The 17,335-nt window shown below is 60.0% G+C and overlaps 1 protein-coding gene across 3 annotated transcripts in view; it reads right to left on the reverse strand.

Annotated features, from left to right (window-relative positions):
* Window positions 1-371: 371 nt before the first annotated feature.
* BCR (BCR activator of RhoGEF and GTPase) overlaps window positions 372-17,335 on the reverse strand; it is a 69,980-nt gene continuing 53,016 nt past the window's right edge. Inside the window, exons 16-24 of one of the 3 annotated variants that reach the window (XM_036738622.1) lie at window positions 15,402-15,499; window positions 14,825-14,956; window positions 6,709-6,768; window positions 6,512-6,621; window positions 4,956-5,095; window positions 3,725-3,859; window positions 2,877-2,982; window positions 2,587-2,749; window positions 372-2,116 (exon numbers count right to left, since the gene is read on the reverse strand). In XM_036738622.1, the coding sequence (XP_036594517.1) occupies window positions 2,054-2,116; window positions 2,587-2,749; window positions 2,877-2,982; window positions 3,725-3,859; window positions 4,956-5,095; window positions 6,512-6,621; window positions 6,709-6,768; window positions 14,825-14,956; window positions 15,402-15,499 (1,007 nt within the window). In that variant the 3' untranslated portion in view covers window positions 372-2,053. Of the gene's footprint in view, window positions 2,144-2,586; window positions 2,750-2,876; window positions 2,983-3,724; window positions 3,860-4,955; window positions 5,096-6,511; window positions 6,622-6,708; window positions 6,769-14,824; window positions 14,957-15,401; window positions 15,500-17,335 lie in introns of all 3 variants that reach the window. The other 2 variants (XM_036738614.1, XM_036738632.1) reach the window with 2 other exon arrangements.

Here is a 17,335-nt window from a genome sequence, read left to right on the forward strand (position 1 = left end):
AGAAATCAAGCTGGGAGGGGAAGACCCTCAGGGTTCCTGGCCAAAAGACAATCAGTGACTATTTACACTAAATACTAAATAGGCCCTTAATAAATGTTTATTGACTGACTAAGATACAGTGGATGGGAGAGCAGGCACATACTTACTCCCTCACCCACCCATTGGGACAGTGTGAGCTTGACAGGAAAGCTCTTGCTTCACATCCTTGCCAGCTGGGTGGCCTCAGAGAAGCCTCTTAAGCTCTCTGGGCCTTCACATGGTTCCCTACCCCACCCCCCAGAAGTGGAAGGTCTCAGCAGAAAGCAGGGTCAGGTGACAATAACCACCCCCTCCCACTGTCCAGGCAGGGGACCCAGAGTGGGTAGGAAGGGAAGCCTGGGGTGGGGAGGCTGCTGGCTCCCTTCTGCCTTCCCCCCCTCCCGCCCACCACCTCACAGGAGCAGGCTCCAAAGCGGATGAGCTGCCCAGAGAGAAACCACAAAGACCATCACAGCCCCCATCATGGCCACCTGCCAACTGATAGTGCTGGTGAGAGAGACCAGACCTCCAGGCCCCAAATCAAAGATCCTCCTGGCAGAGCTCAGGGGTCACCTTGTCCAAGGAACAGGATACCCCCACACTTCTGGGTACAGGGAGGTACCTGGAGGCCTCTGAGATGGGGAGCTCACTACCTACAAAGCTGGCTCTTTGGGGACAGGTCCTGGGAAGGAGGCCCTTTCTGGTCCATGCCTGGTGTCTTTCTCGGGGGTCCCTGGGATGGCAGAAGAGCAAAATCGGCTGGACAATAAGGGGGCATGTGGCCCCCGAGCTAGTCATGCACAGATGCACAATAAAATCTGTGGTTTAATATTCAACATTCCACGTCCTATATAAATAAGAACAAAGTAGGGCAGGAATGGGCACTGGCACATTGCTGCCCAGTTTCTACAAGCCGTCAGAGAAGAAAAGATGAGGAGGGCAGGTGAGGCGTTGGCTGTCAGCAGGAGGGGGTGGAGGTGAGTGTGGAGGTAAAGGAAGGTGAGGGCAGGGCTGGTGTGGAGGTGAGGGCAGGGCCAGTGTGGAGGTGAGGGCAGGGTGAGGGAAGGGCCAGTGGGGAGGGGAAGGCAGGACCAGTGTGGAGGTGAGGGCAGGTGAGGACAGGGCCAGTGAGGAGGGGAGGGCAGGTGAGGGCAGGGCCAGTGTGGAGGTTAGGGCAGGTGAGGGCAGGGCCAGTGTGGAGGTGAGGGCAGGGCGGCCGCCAGGGAGCCAAGGCCAGGATGGCCAGGATGAGAAGGTGCCCAGGGAGGGGCTTCCTGCCCCAGCTGGGCCAAGGCAGCAAAGGTCAGAAAGCAGGGAGAGGCCAGTCACCTACTTCCTAGAGAAGGCCCTGCTCCCAGACTCCCAGGCCTCTTCTCAGCATAGGGTGGACCCCAAAGAGGGCACAGGAGACTGAGAGGGCTTGAGATTCAAGTATCAGAGTCTCTTCAGACACAAGGCGAGAACAAGGAGTCAGTTGGCAAGCAGAGGCCGCTGAGGGTGCACTGGCCACAGGGGTGGTGCTGGCGGCAGTGACTAAGGAAGGAGAAATCTGGTCTTGGCAGAGAAGGCCAGGAGATGAGTATGTGATGGGCCCACAGCACGAGTGAGTGGTGCTGGCGGGACCTTGGGCCACCTGGCCCTCCAGCAGATCCCGGCCAGCCCAAAGACAAGGTGGGAGAGGGAGAAGCACGAGAGGTGGTCTCAGGGTCAGGAGTCCTCCTGGGCCAGGGAAGTGGTTGTGGGCTCCCGACCTGTTCTTCCTGCCTCCCTGAGGACCCTGGGTGTCCTCTCTGGGGAGGGCTGGGAGGCCCCCTCAGCTCTGCGCTCAAACCCTTCCCAAGGGACAAGAAAGGGGGGCGAGGCCTTGGGGCATCCAAAGCGAGGAGCCGGCCGCCCCTTGCGGCCCCTGCAGCCTCCCACCTCCAGCCTCCTGTCTCCAGCCCAGGGTCTCATCTGCCTCAGCTCCCAGGGCCCGAGGGGCTCACTGTGTGGCCTCTGGCCAGCACTCCCAGTCTCCTGCTGCAGAGTCAGGCAATCAGACTTCGGTGGAAAAAAGGATGCTCTGTCTCTTGGTGTCCGGAGCTGGGAGCGTCTCCAGCTGTAGAAAATAGAGCAGCACCTGGACCTGTGGAGGAAGAGGGGGAGGAAGGCAGGCAGGGAGAGTGGGGGCAGGGAGGAAGGAGAAGAAGGGAGGAGAGAGAGGAGGGGAGGGAGGAGGGGGAAGGGGGAAGAGGAGGAAGGAGGAGGGGAGGAGAGGGAGGAAAGGAAGGGAGGAAGAAGAAGAGGAGAGAGGAGGGGGAAGATGAAGAGGCAAGTCTCTGAGGACTAGCCTGCGGGCACAGACCAGCTCCCTGCGAACCCTGGGAGTGTGAGCAGAGTACCAGGGCTGAGGGGCACCCGAGGCACTAGCCCACTCCCCTGGCTGAGCCCAGGACTGGGAGGAGGAGACAGAAATTGTTGGCTCAGCCAGGCTGCTCTCTGGCTCTGGTCCCTGGGGGAAACAAACTCCCCTTGGAGACTCCCCGGGTGCCCAGCCCCACCCCGCCGCCTGGCGGGCACCCCCCATACCTGAGCCATGACTTCCAGGGACCAGCTGTCGGCCATGGTGATGGGCTGGCTCGGGGTTGGGGGGACCTTGCTTTCCTTCTCTGAAGGTCTCAGAAGGGTCGGGCCGAAGACCGTGGCCAGGTTGTGGAGGGACATCTTGTTGACCGTCTCCTTCTCGGCCACCCTGGGGGCACAGGAAGGCAGGTGAGGGCAACGCCCCAGGGGCAGAAGTCCAGCCGTGTCTGTGCTGGGCCTGGGGAGGGCGCCCCGGGCTCCAGTCTGGAAGGGGAGGCCACTGCCTTAGCCGGTACCTTTTCAAATGGTCCAGAAGGAAGAGAAAGGTGAGGAGGCTGGGCTCAGGGAGGGACAGCAGCAGGTTCAGCATACAACTCTCTTTGGCCACGGGGTCCGAAAGTGCTACAGAAAAAGCCGGAAAAAGAGACGTCAGGGCCACCTCGGAGGGAGGTCTCCAGTGGGCTGCCACGGGGCTCCATCCTCGGACTTTCCTAACTGTTTAAGGCTTCGCTCAGTGTTGGGGATGAAGACATAGGCAGTCTGCAGCTGGGAGAGCCAACCTCGGCCAGCCAGCCGTCTAGACAGGCTGAAAGGACAGGCCAAATTCAAAAAGAAAGGATCCGTCGCTTCACTTCACATCTTTCCCTTGTGTTTAGCAATCTCCACTCCACGTGGGAGGGCTGGGGGGATGGCAGATCCTCTGAAAGAGGTCAGAAAAGGGGCCCGAAGGGAGCCCCCAGTGTGACCCAGCATTAGGAAAGTGAAGGGGGCCTGTCCTGCCATGTGGCAGCCTTCCAAGGGCCTGGACCCCCAAAGGGCACAGACCCTCCTGAAGAGCCCAGACCCCCCCCATGAAGGGCACAGCCCCCCCGAAGGGCTGGGCTCCACACACTGGCTGGGGAGGGAGAAGGAGGCAAAAACAGTGTGTTCAGGACATCCCTCCTGGCATGAGCCAGGCTGCCCCAGGAGCCCCAGAGGTCTCTGGGCAGAGGCCAGGAAAGCCTGAGATCAGGAGTCCTCCTGAGAAAATGCCTCCCTGCGTGGGCCTGGCACCCCGCCTGCAGCCAACTTGGGGCCTGATTTGCTGCAGAGCACCTGCACGGGAGCCCCTGGGGTGTGTACAGCAGGGGGTGGGGGGACCTACCGATGCCCTCTGCAAAGCTGGGATAGAGCTCATCTGTGAAGAGGGGCTCGGGCAGTTCTCGGAAGTACAGCTTGAGCGTCCCCGCTATTGCGTTAACGTCCATCTCACTCATCATGACAGACACGTCTTTATTATCTGAAAACAAAGAGCGGAAGCAGGATCTGGGTGATTTTGGGGGGGTCCCCATGAGGCTGGATGTTTCTCCTCATCCACTCCCACCAAGGCCTTGCTGGAGCCCAGCACAGGCCCAGTCCGGGTTTTTCCACCAACATTGACAATCAAGGCTCTGCAACACTGTAACTCTGCACTGAGCCCTGACGTGCCCCATCAGCCCAGTGACTAGAGGCCTGGGAACAGGGCTGGCACGTAGGCTGAGCTTGGCAGCTGGGAAAAGGCTCTGGGCCCGAGCCCGCTGGGGAGGAAAGCCTCCAGACCAGCCCCCAGGGCAGTACTGGGGAGCATCTTGGCCATGGGATGAGAGGTTCTCCAGGGTTTGGGTCCCTGTGCCCCTTCCAGGGTTCCCGCCCACAGACCTCACTCCTTCCCGAGCTCCTCTCTAATCGCCAGGCACATCCGGCAGCAGAGACACAGCTCTCTGGTCTCCTGGCCTGACCCCAAAGCCTCCACTCTGACCTAGCACCATACCCACACCCTAATAACGTGGACCTCCCTCTGTATAGGGGTCAAGACAAAGTCTCCTGAACCCAATGCAAACTGGGGAAAGTGGAGGGGATGTGCCGGGGCACAGGGCTCAGCTGCAGCCACTGCCCAGGGCAGGGGAGGAAGTGAGGAGTGAGCCACCAAGGCCAGGTTACAGACCCTTGTGGTCTTGGCTGTGCTTGTGTTACTATGAGGGCTGGCACGAAGCTGTGAGGGTGGCAGTCACCCACCGTACTGCCACTGCTCCGAGCAGGTATAGACACCCTCTCCCCCACCCAGTGAAGCCCCTTCTTCACACTCTTCCTGGGGACCCCAAGCATGAAGCCAGTGACTCTGGAAGGGCTCCGGGCAATCCCCTGCCTGGGAACCTCAGCAGACATGTCCCTCCCACGTTAGGCAAGTGCATTCTATGATTCTAAACTGCCTCCATCTCACGGGGGACACAAACCCTCAAATAAGCCTGGCTCTAGGTGGGGTCCCGCTGGCATCCCCTGGACTGGCTAAAGGGGACCAGCATCAGGGCCAGGCCTCCCCTGACCCCCCTCCCCCAGCAGGGCCTCTGAGGACTCACTGACGTCGAAGGCGGCCTTCAAGGCCTGGATGTCGGTGGCCACACCCGACACACGGTAGATGCCCACTTCCTCCATTCCCCGGCGCTCAATCTCTTCTACGCACTGGCGTACAATGTAAGGCACCTTGGATCTCTCCCTCCTGCAAGGGACAAGTACGCCATTTGGGCGAAGGGGCCAGGAGGAGTGGGAATGGCCATTGCGGTCCTTTTTGGCCCTGCCAGGCCTACCTGCCGGCCCCCAGACCCAGCGCAACCTCACAGTGTATGCGGTAGTACACACCCGGCAGCCCCTACTCCTCCACCTCCGTTGGAGGCAGGGAGGGCATTTTCTCAACTCTGAGGAGGCTGGCATGTTCCTGTGGTCAGTCAGTGGACTGACTGACAAGCCCAATGTGGGAGTCCAACCTCTCCCCATCCCATGCTCTGCCCCACCTTCAGGGCTTCCCTCCTGCTATTTCCAGACAATTCTGGCAAGCTCAGATCTGGCAAGGTCCATTCTGTGCTCAACCATGTGCTGTGGCTGCCTGTTAACCACCGAGACAAGCATTAGCTCTGTTCCTTGGCATTCAAAGCCTTCTTACCTCCCCTTGTTCAGTCACAGAGGCAGAGGCAGGCCCAGAACAGGCATTAGGAGCCATTGAGGCCAACACTCCCACTGAATAGTTAAGGAACCTGAGGCACAGTGAGATTAAGTGACTCCCCCAGAACCACAGAGAAAGCAAGTGTCTAAAGGGGGATTTGAACCCAACTCCAAGCCCAGGGGTCTCTCTGAGCCCCTGAACACTCTGCAGAGGCCCCATCACTGAACCAACCCGTCTAAGGCGCTGGCTGCCATCCCACTCTGCCCTGTCTGCGGCTCCGCCACAGCGGGGTCCTCCCTTCCCTCCTGCCCTCCCTCTTCAGCTTGCTCTGGGCGCAGGGCCTCCCTGTGGTCCTGGCAGCATCTCCCTGCGCCCCTGGGGTCCGGTGCTCAGATCCTGCCAGATGCGCCCAGCCAGCCCTCGTGTCCTGAGGGGCCTGGATGCTCTCAGGGCATCTCCAGTTCACCCTGTCCACTTGCTAGACTTGTCCTGCATCCTGTTTACTGAATGATCATTGCCCTGACCACACAATCTGCCAGCGCCCGCTGCCAGAACCCCTTCGGGAGCTCGCCCCTTCCCGCACAGTGGGGCCTTGGCTGTGTCTGGGGAAGATGCCCCAATGCCTCTCCTTTCTCAGCAGTCCTAACTGGGCTCATGGCCACAGAGGGGAGTGAGGAAGGGCAGGAAGAGTTGGGGTCCCGGGGAGAGCCATCCCTGAAGGAACAGGAAGCTCTTCCAGGAAGGGGATACCAGGCCATGGATAGAAGGGTCCCGGAGGAGCCAGCACCCAAGACACATTCACTGAGAAAGGGTCTGGGCCCTTCTGGGAGGCCCAGCCAAGAGCCAGGCCAAAGCCAGAGCCCCCAGGGCACCCACCCCATCCCAGAGCAGAGCCCCCAGAGAACCCACTCCATCTGGGAGCTGGAGCCCCCAGCCCCCGTGCTCATTCTTTCAGCAGGGACACATGCCACTCACTTGGTGACGACGCCAATCTTGACCCCAAAGACACCAGTCTGCTTGCGGGAAGGCATCCTTTTCAAACTGAATTCTCGGCTGGTGAACTTCACAGACAGCTTCACCTCGATCTACATGGGGCAGGAGGCAGAGGTTAGGGGTCAGCCCTGCCATGGCCCGGACCCCTGCCCCCGCTCCCCCTCTCCCCTCACACTTACACCATTCATGGTAACGAGGGCCCGTTGCCAATCTTTGTCCTGGAGGGCCTGGGGGTCCAGCTGAAAGACAAGCAGCAGCCTGAAGTGACCTGGCCATCTGGGCCCCCCCTGCCGGCCCGGACCTCAGGGCTCAGGCCAGCGGTGAGGAAGGGAGCTGGAGGCCTAAATCTCCAGAGCTTCCAGGGGCAAGGGAAACCCAGGTCAGTGCCCATCTCTAACAAGGCAGCCCAGGAGCCTTGGCCCAGCTCCCAGGGCTGTGAGCTCTGGGAGTGGGGAAGGCTCTCCCTGAAGTGCACAGACCATAACCCTGAAACACAGGAGCACCTGAGGAAGGCCTTGGCATCAGGCCCAAAGGTGGGCATGCCCAGCATAGCCACAGCAAGATGGGTCCCCAGTGCCAGCCACAGTCACACAGGTGGGAGGCTGGGCAACACCTGGGCCTTTAACCCTGGCACATCTTCTGCAGCCAAGGTCTCCAAGCTCAGTGTGGGCTGGTGAGGGCCCCTGAGGAGGAAGCCTCTCCCCCAAATTCTCCGGAATTCCTGCTCAGGCAGGGCTGTGAGGCGGGGCTTCTGGGAAGGGCCTCAGTCATGCCCTGCGTGGTGTGTGTCTAGAAGGGAGAAGCCAGGGCCCAGTAGTCACTGGGAGCACAGGAGGCCACAGCCCCCAGGGAAGGTAGAGGCCCTCAGAGACCATCTCAATCAGCCCTTCCATGTCACAGATGAGGGAATGGAAGCCCAGGAGGTTTCACCCATGGTCCCAGAGGTGGCAAGAACCAGAGGCAGCTGCCCTGGCCCGTGGGCCGAGACTCTGTCCACTGCCCCATTCTGGGGGCAATGCACAGGGCTTGGCACTCTGAGGTCATGGCCACCTTCCCTCAGGTTTTCTCTGCCAGCCTCCTTCATCCCCACGTTGGCACCTGCTGGTCCCAACAAGAAGGATCCAAGCCAGAGGTCAGGCTTTCCCTGCCCAACCATCCCACCCTCCTTCATGCTACAGACCGCCCTGCTCCGGTCCCCAGAGGAGGCCTTCAGAGCCCCGTGGCCCAGCCGGACCATCCCTTAGCACCGGCTTGGGCTGCCTCCCACGGGACCCACCACTGTGAGAGAAGTGGGAGCCTGTGAGGCTCCCAGAGGCAAGACTGGGGGTCAAGGAAAGAAGCTTTCCTCCACAGCGAGAGCTTCCTAATATGGGCTCACCACAAAGGGGCTGAACTCCCCATTGCTCCGTGTATTCAACTGGAGGCCCCAGAGTGGGGAGTTGGCCCAGAGGACCTCCAGGGGCCTTTCTCAGGGCAGGATGCAACTGGGATGGTGCCCCTCATGAAGTGGGATCTTCTACAAGCAAACACTAACTGCCCCCTTGAGAGCACCCCCAGCCTGGCCCTGGGCACACTAACCTTGCCCCTGCACATTCGGTGGCAGAGGTGGGTCCACAGGGTCCTGCCCTGACCCCGCCAGCTCCGGCAGAGCCCCAGCATGGCAGCAGGGATGGTGGGCACCTCCTTCATCCTCGCCCCCGGGGCGCTGGGAACCCAGGCAGTAAGCTGCAGCAGGGCAGTGCAGAGCGCTGGTGCGGCCAGCTTTTAGTCTGCTGTCTCAGGAAGGCCCCGCCCTCACTCCAGACCAGGCCTCCCTCTCTTCCTGTGCATCTGTTCCTCCCCACAGCTGACAGGTTACGGGAACGTGTATCAGGATGCTATTTGTTGTCCAAAATAGGACCTGATCCATTTCCTTTCTAAAGGGCCTGGCTTCCATTCCAGGGAATGCCAAGTAACATTTTCCATCTCGGTCTCATCATGGCCAAGATCTGCTGTGCAGGGTCGGAAGGGGCCTCGGAGGAGGCCAGACCCCACCCCACCCGGCTCCCTTCTGGCCCCCTTCCACATAGGGTGCTCCTTGGCAGACGGGGAGCTCACTACCCCTGGATCACTTTGGGCAAGCCCTGACCTAGCTCCTGCTCCTGCCCCCAGGGACCTGGAGGCTGGGCTGGGGCCAACGTTTGGTTCCAGGGCCTTTCCTCTGCCCCTGATCTCCCGCTTGGTGGAGGTGGAGATGTCTGTTTGCATGTTGTCTGCCCCATCAGGCTGAGCTCCTGGAGGACAGGGATGGACTTTTGTACCCCCAGCACTTAGCCTAGTGCCTGGTATGCACAAGGCACTTAATAAATGTTGATGGCTTGATTGAAAGCCCAGCCTCCATGTTACTAAGTATGTCCGCAGCTCGGGAGTCACATCTCCCCCACCTAGCCCCTGGCTGCTGTCTGGCACTGAGACCGAGGGCAGGCACGGGCACTCCCAGCCATGCCAGCCAAAGGGCTTCCCAGGAAGGACTCTGGAGGAGAGGGCCAGACAGGAGGAACAAACAACAAATTCCCGGCTGAGGGAAGCCCAGGGGCTTCCTGGGACTGAGTGGTCAGTGGGAGGAGTGAGGGTGGGCTCCCCATGGGAGGGGGGTAGTTGGCTTGGGCCAAGCAAGGCCCCTGGAGGGCACATGGGGCCAGAGTCTTCCCCAGACCCCAGCCCTGGCGAAGTCAGAGAGCAGGCTCCCACACACTGCTAGGGCCCTGCACAAGGAGGCCCTGCCCATGGGGGTCCTGTCCTGGCGGCCCTGCCCATGGAGGCCCTGCACATGGGGGCCCTATCCTGGTGGCCCTGCCCACGGGGGCCCTGCCCTGGCGGCCCTGCCCACAGGGGCCCTGTCCTGGCAGCCCTGTCCTGGCCACCCTGTCCACGGAGGCCCTGCCCATGGAGGCACTGCCCTGGCAGCCCTGTCCACGGAGGCCCTGCCCACGGGGGCCCTGCCCTGGCAGCCCTGTCCATGGAGGCCCAGGCTCTATTGGGGCAGGGGGACTGGAGCATGAGCAGGTATCAAAGGTCATGCAGAGGGACCTCAGGGCCTCCCCAACACAGCAGACAGGGTGGCTCTTCCCTGCTGGCTCTTCCCATTCCACACCCAAGGGACTGACTTTGTAGAATCCTGGCCTCCCTGAACTGTCCTGGAGGTCTGGCCCAATGCCAAAGGAATCCTTCCCAGCCTCTCTAACACCTAAATGGGGGTCAGCTGGCCACCACCCAGAGACTTCCCTCCAAGGACAGGGAGCTCATCCCCTCCTGGGGTGGAATGATCTCCTGCTTCCTAACATCCACCCTCAATCAGCCTCCCAGCCCTGCCCCCACCCCACAGGCCTAGCAAACAGAGGCTCATTAACACACTGGGGGGGGACGGACATGACTGACTGACGGATTTGGACCCTGGCTTCCCGCATTAGTTACCCAGCAGGACGTGGATGGGACAGAGGCCCCTAGGTCCACAGCCCCTTCCACAGGGCACTCCCCACCATGGGACTGATGTAGGAAGGCTAGTGCTGCCACGCTTTGGAGGCTGAGGAAGGGGACCTTCCACCCACGCCAGGGCCAAAACAACAAAGAACTCATGGCAAACAGGCTGGTGTGCCCTCCCTGGCCAGGCCAGCCTGGGGGATTCCATTCCCCCTTCCCACTAGGTCACTTCCTCTGTCAACAAACACTGCTCCAGCAGCCCTGGTTTCCATGGGCGTTGGCCCTGGTGACCCCTATCCAGGCAGCAGGTGATTCACTCTCTGCCGGGAAACAACTGGGGGGAGCAGGGGGATGGCAGGCGCTGCAGGCCCAGCTTGGCGCTGCTGGGTCTCTGCCTGGGAGACCAAGCAGGACTGCACAGGTCTACGTGTGTCTGAGGACAGGGACACAGATGGGGCAGACCCAGCTGCTGTGAAATGGAGAAGCCTGATTTGGGGGGGCTTCGACGGTGGATCCTCCTCCTTCCTGCCATGCTCCCGAAACATCAGTAGCTCCCTACTCCCTCGAGGAGACAGACACACAGCCCTCGCTCTGCTCTGAAAACCCTGCTCAGTCCATCCCTGGCCAACCCTTCCCCAAATGGAATCTACTGCACTCCTGGCCCAAACTGCTGGCTGTGCCAGCCATTAGGAGCTGGACTGGAATTCTCCCTGCTCTCCTGGCTTCCCTTGAGGCCCAGCTTTGGGGGCACCCCCCCACCCCCCCCCACCCCACCCCCTGCCGCTAGACACCCCCAGGCTGTCACTGCTCCCCCCAGCAGCCCCAGGCTGTTACCTCCTCCCACTGCCCCAGTCTCAGGTGGTCATCAACCTCCTCCCTCAGCCCCAGGCTGTCACTGCCCCACCCCTCCTCGCCCCAGGCTGTCATGGTCCCCCCCCCCCCCCCCCCACTGCAATCACCAATGCTGTCTTCCCTCAGGAGATGCACTTCCCTGTTTCCCCTCTGGGCAGCCTCAGGGGTCCCACTATAATAAATATAAAAATGATGACATAAACAAGAAATGCAGGGCAGCCTGTCCCTCCTCTCTCCTTAGCTGCTGGCTTCTTCCTCACCCCCTACAAACATGCCCAGGTCCCCCCTCCTTGACCTTGACAGGGACCCCACTGTTTGCACAAGCTGCTGTGCTAACATCACCAAGCTAGGAGGCCACCAAGGAAGCCAAGGAGGGTTAAGGGCCACATCCAAAGTCACTGAAGAAGTGGCAGAGCAGGGATTCGAACTCAGTACTCTTTCTACTGGACCACACTGCCTCCAACAGACTTCCTGCTTTGCACTCTCAAGGAGAGCAGGTACCTGCTAGCCTCTGGCTCTGGGCCCTGTGGCTTTGAGAGGACAGCTCCCAGAAGGAGCTCTTCACGGTCATCCCCACCAGCTTTCCGCAAGACTTCTTCACTGACCTTCCTGCCTCTCTTAACCCTGCCAGGCCCCCCTTCCTCTGGATGCTCACTTTCCTCAGCCTTCCCAGGTCTCCCCCTCCAATGACCACCCTCCCCAAGCCTGCATGCCCCCCAGGCTCTGCCACAGACACCCTCCTCTCTACCCCTTATTCCTCAGTGATCTCGTCCACTCCAATCACGTTCCATCGGTGATCCTACACGGGTGGCTCACAGATCGACGTATTTGGCTCTCACAAATTCGGGTCCCACATCACTACCTGCCTGCTCCTGCCCCACGCCAGGGCCCCACCAACCTTCCAGTGTACCCTCGGTCATCCTCGACCCTTTCCGTCCCTCCCAGTCAGGCAACTCTGTCTCCATGGCAATGCCCATACACTCCCTTCCCGCACGCTGAGGAGGCCAAAGGGTCTAAAAAATTCTTCAGCAGCAAACACACCATCTTCTTGCTACGCGGCCAAGGCCATGTGGGTATAGAATGTACAGACTGAATTCTAGAGAAAAGAGCGCCAGGGAAGCAACAGAACTGCGTCCTCGAGGAAGGAAAACCAGATGAAAGAGAAATCCAACCAAGCAAAGCTGTCTCAAGGGCACAAAGGAGACCACAAGTGAGGGAGAACCCGAACAGATCTGCAAAGACTCCCCTAGCCAGACATTCTCTCCAGCCAGGACCGTGGAACTGCCCCCCTAGACCTCAACTAGCACGGTCCTGGACACGCTTACAGACAGGAGACAAGAAAAGGGAGGGGAAAGCGAAGCAGCCCCGCTAAGCCGAGGACAGGCAAAGGACATCTGGGTTGGACATCGGGTGGCCCTGTGGGGTCTGCCCTCATGGCACGGGAAAAGGGAAGATCAACCTAGATCCTGTCTACAAAAATCAGCCCCTGTCCACAAGGATGCAGACCCTGTCTGTGAGGATCCAGACCCTGCCCAGAGTGATCCAGATCCCGTCCAGAGTGATCTAGACCCGGTCCAGAATGATACAGATGCTGTCTGCAAAGGATCAAGACCCTGTCCAGAGTGATCCAGATCCTGTCCAAGAGGGTCCAGACCCTGTCCGTGGAGATCCAGACCCTGTCTATGGAGATTCAGACCCCATCCAGAGTGATCTAGACCCTGTCCAGAATGATGCAGATCCTATCTGCAAAGGATCGAGACCCTGTCCAGAATGATACAGATCTTGTCAAAGAGGGTCCAGACCCTGTCCGTGAAGATCCAGACCCTGTCCAGAGCAATCCAGATCCTATCTGTGGAGAACCAGACCCTGTCCGCGGAGATCCAGATCCTGTCTGCAAGAATCCAGACCCCGTCCAAGAGGTTCCAGATCCGGTCCAAGAGTGTCCAGACCCTGTCTGTGGAGATCCAGGCCCTGTCTGTGAGGATCCAGACCTTGTCCATGGAGATCCAGGCCCTGTTCACGAGGATCCAGACCTGTCCAGAGTGACCTAGACCCTGTCCAGAGCGATCCAGATCCTATCCATGCTCCTGCTCCCAGTCAGCTCTGAGCCCAGTCCACCACCTGAGGCAGATACAAGGCCCTCTGGGCTCTATGTGTACCAACTACAAGAAAGCATTCAGGATGATGGCCCACCTTGAAACCAGTGGACAAGGTGCCCTCCAAGCATACGCCACCACTATACAAGGGTCACTGAATGACAGAACAAACACCACTGCTCAATCAGTCACTTTCGGGTCCCTAACTTCTAACAAACAAGCAGATGCCTACTGTCTGCACCTCCCTCCCATGGGGGAGACCCAGTGCTGAGTCCAAGGGCAGGATGAAATCCCTGGGGATGAGAGGCCCTCCAAGGGAATCATGTGCTGAATGCCTCCAGCCCTAGACCATTGCAGGACCTTCTGAATGGGAGCAAGCATCACCTAGAAGAGTTCAGCCAGACCATCCACACAGAAACAACCAAGTGGATGAACGATGCCAACTGAACAACTCCAAAGTGCAGTTGGATGGATGGTCCACGGAGCTCATCCCTCAAGCAGCAGACTGGAGTCTGGTTTGGATTGCCTTGGAGGGATGGCACCCTTCTCTTTAGGGCACAGACCCTTCTCTTTACTCCCACATTGTCGCAATCTTTTGCCAGGTTTCAAGTCAGAGGACCAGTCTTCCCAAACCCAGAGGCCATAGAGAGGAGTGAGGAAGGCACAGACAGGGCAAAACGCACAGTTAAACAGGAGATGTGGCCTAGAAGACATCGTGAGAACCACGTGTGGCCGAAAAAGAAAAAGATGGGTCAGTCGAGTAACCAGAGGGAGGAAGAGAGCCAGCACACAGGCCATGGGCTTCATGGGTGCCTGGGAATGCCAAGAGAATGGAGTGAGGCCCAGGGGCCATGAAGAGAATCCACGATGGACGTGGCTGAGGGACTAAGAGGAAAGACCGGCATGGACACGGCAGACCCCAAGTCCACAACGCTCAAGAGCTCCACTTCTTGGAAGAGCAGCAGAGCAGTGGAGAGGAACACGGCCCGTGGGGTGGCAGAACACAGCCCACTGGGGAGAGGAACACGGCCCACAGGAGGGGTAGAGAAATGTGGCCAATGGCTGAGGAGCAGAACGTGGCCCATGGGAGGGGGAAGGCAGCCCACTGGTTGGGGAGGGGAATGTGGCCCATGAGAGGGGGAGAGGAACGCGGCCCATGGGAGGGGAACACGGCCCATCCACAGTAGCTCCCCTAGCCAGAGCATCCCCGAAGCCCTGCACACGCAGTTGGCAGGCCGACCACAAATGGAGGCGATGAGGACAATCCTAGAGGATTGCAGGCAGGCGCAAATGGAGAGGGAGGGGAGGCGATGCCCAGAACCAGTGCAAGCAGAGAAGGAATTGAGAGTGGGAGGAAGCAGCCCTGGGGATGTGAAGGGGGAGACCAGGGAAGGAGGGGAGGGCAGGAGGGCAGGCTCTGTGGCTGGTGGACCGCACCCCCAGTGCCCAGGAGGGGACAGCACTAGACACAAGGAGACCCCAAGCCCTGCTCAGACCCGCCAGGGGAATGTGGCCATTGGGCCGCATCTCTCCCCTTTGCCTGGACCGGTGGGAGAAGGGTGGCACGTTCCAGGACAGAAGGCTTTTCTCTCTTTTGGAGTAATGGCGGGGAGGGGGAAGACATGACTACCCAGCACTCTCGGACCCTCCGCCTACAGGCAGCTCCTCAGGCACTGTCCCGCTCCAGAATCCCCCAGGGTGAGATGGCCAGATGGATGCGTCCGTCCCCCACAAGCCTGATGAAGGGGTGCCCACCAAGCTGGGCCTGCTGGTGGCATGCCAAGCCTGGCTGTACTCCCGGCAACGAAGCAGAGGCAGCAGCAGAGGCGGAGGAGGGGTGAGGCTGGCATCCTCCCCACCCAGGTGGGGCCTTATCCCCCGGCCTCACCTGCAGCTGGCCTTTGCCCATCATCCGGTCACTGGTCTCGCCGTCATCTTTGCTGAGCTTGGTCTTATGGTGACATTTCTCATAGCACAGGATCCGGAGGGTCTGGGAACCCTCTAACTCGATCTCAAACTCCTACGGCCCCAAGGCAGGGAGAGAAGGAAAAGCCTGGCATGGGCCACGGACCCCACAGAGGACCAGGGGCTCAGCCTCTGCCCAGGGCAGCAGCCTAGCCTCACCTGCCCTGCCCGGCTCCTGAGAGCAGGAGGGGATTGCAGCCGGCATGAGGTGGGCTGAGTGCGGACCCCCTCTTCCCCACCTCCCCCTCCCCTTCCATGCCTTCCCCTCTTCCCCTACTCTTCCCCCTCCTCCCTTCCCTCTTCCCCCTCCCCTTCCATGCCTTTTCCTTTCCCCTCCCTCTTCCCCCTCTTCCCCCTTCGCCCCTCCCTCCCTCTTCCCCCTCCTCACCCTCCCCTTCCATGCCTCACTCTTCCCCCCTCCCTCCCTCTTCCCCCTCCTCCTCCTCTCCCTCCATGCCTCCCCCTCCCCCCTTCTCCTTCCTCCCTATCCTCCTCCTCACCTCGTTCCAGTTGGGCTCAGTTGTGTCCCTATAGACTCGAGTCTTGGCTTTGTTCACAAAGTACCCAAAGGAATCCACTTCCAATGTGCAGTAGAGATCTGAGGAGAGCACAGGGTGCCAAATGGTCAGGCACCCGTGGGGCATCCTGAGGCCTTTCCCCAGGTTCATTCAGGGCAGCGGGGTTAAAGCTGAGAAAGACCCTGGCCTGGGGGAGCAGATCTCAGCCCTCACCTGGAGTCACATGACTTCACACCAGGACTGGTTGTCCAGCCTCTGGTTGGAGACCCCTGGGGATGGGAAGCTCATTACCTCTCACGGCATATCATGGAACAGCTCTCAAGGAGACAAGGTTCCCTCTGACACTGAGCCAGAATTGGCTGCTCTGTGGTTGGTTGCCCCCCCTCCCTTGCCACTGGTCCTGGCCTCAGTCCCCAGGCCAGCCCGTCACCGCTCCCATAGGCCAACATTCCAATGTAAAATCGGGTTCTATGTGGTGGCTCATGGGCCCCAAGGCCGGAGTGTGGCCCTGGACATGGAGAGTGATAGCAGCAAATGCTCACAAAGCAACTGAAGGTCTGCAAAGCACTTGGCAAATGGTATTTTGGGGGAAAGAGAGGCTCAGTTATCTAGACCCCCACTGGAGCCCCCTCTCTAGACCTCACAAGGATGGGGGGGCTCTAGTTATCCAGACCCCCGCTGGAGCCCCCTCGCTCTGCCAAAGACTCAGCAGCTTGGCGAGCTGAAGACGCCCTGGCTTCCCTTCATCATCATTTCACTCTTCCCAAGGTGGAGGAACCAACCAGGGAGGAAATAAGCCCTTGGACCCGAGCCTAGAACCCAGGACAGGAAGGACAGGAAATCTGGGCCAGGTCTGAGCTTCCTGGGGGAGACCGAAAGCCAGGGCTCAGGGCCTGGCAGGGCAGGAGAGATCCAGACCCGACTGGCCACGGGGGCCACATCAAATCACTGCTGGGCTCTCTGCTTCTCCCTATAAACAGCGCCTGCTTCCCTTTGCAGCTGGTCTAGGCAGAGCCTGGGTCCGACATGGCCAGGGGGCACCAGCCTCACGCTGGACAATTGTTCTTCTGGGGTTTTCTCCACATGGCACTCCCCTAAGGGTCACCCCCAGCCCAGATTCCCCCACTCTCTTCCTCCCTCTCTGGCTGCTCCTCCTCAGGCTTCATCCCCGTCCAGGTCAGTCCCTCTGTCCCTGGCTGTCCCACAGGCTCCCCTGCTCTCCTCCTCCCTCTCTGGCCGCTCCTCCTCCGCTCCTCTGCTGGACCCTCCTTCTGGCCACACCCTCTTGTCCCCCAGGATTGTGTCCTGGGCCCTCTGCCCTCCCCCCTCTGTCCCACTGCTCTGGGTAGTCTCATTAGCACCCATGGACTGAATGATCTCTGCCGATGACTCTGAAATCCACACATCCTGCCCGACGTCTCTGCTGCCCTCAGTCTCACATCTCAAACCGGATGTCCAATAGACTTCTCCAACCCAGTATGTCCCAGACAGACCTCGTTCGTTACCTTGGCTGTCCTGGGCCGTCCATCTTCTAAACTTGCTCATGACTATGGAGGCCCCCCCATTCTCCCAGGCTCTCATGCTCCCAGCCTTGGGGTCATCCTGGGCTCCTGCCTCTCTCTCATCCCCCAGATCCAACAGGTGTCACAGCCTATCAGTGTCACCTCTCCCTTGCCCCTGTTCCCAGCCCAGTGCAGACCCTCATTCCCTTGCGCCTGGACCTTGCCGATCGCTACTGGGGGCTGCCTGCCTCGGTCTCTCCCCCTCCACTCGGCCTCCAAAGTCTGACTGTGGCACTCCCCTCCTGATACATCAGGCCTCCAGGAGCCGACTCGAAGCTCTCCATTTGCTGCCCAAAGCCCCCTCCTCCCTTCCCTGGTGGACTTTGTGTCCTCTGGGTTTGAACTAAGCTGTCC

Source organism: Trichosurus vulpecula, chromosome 1, assembly GCF_011100635.1.
Source record: "Trichosurus vulpecula isolate mTriVul1 chromosome 1, mTriVul1.pri, whole genome shotgun sequence".
Taxonomy (NCBI): domain Eukaryota; kingdom Metazoa; phylum Chordata; class Mammalia; order Diprotodontia; family Phalangeridae; genus Trichosurus; species Trichosurus vulpecula.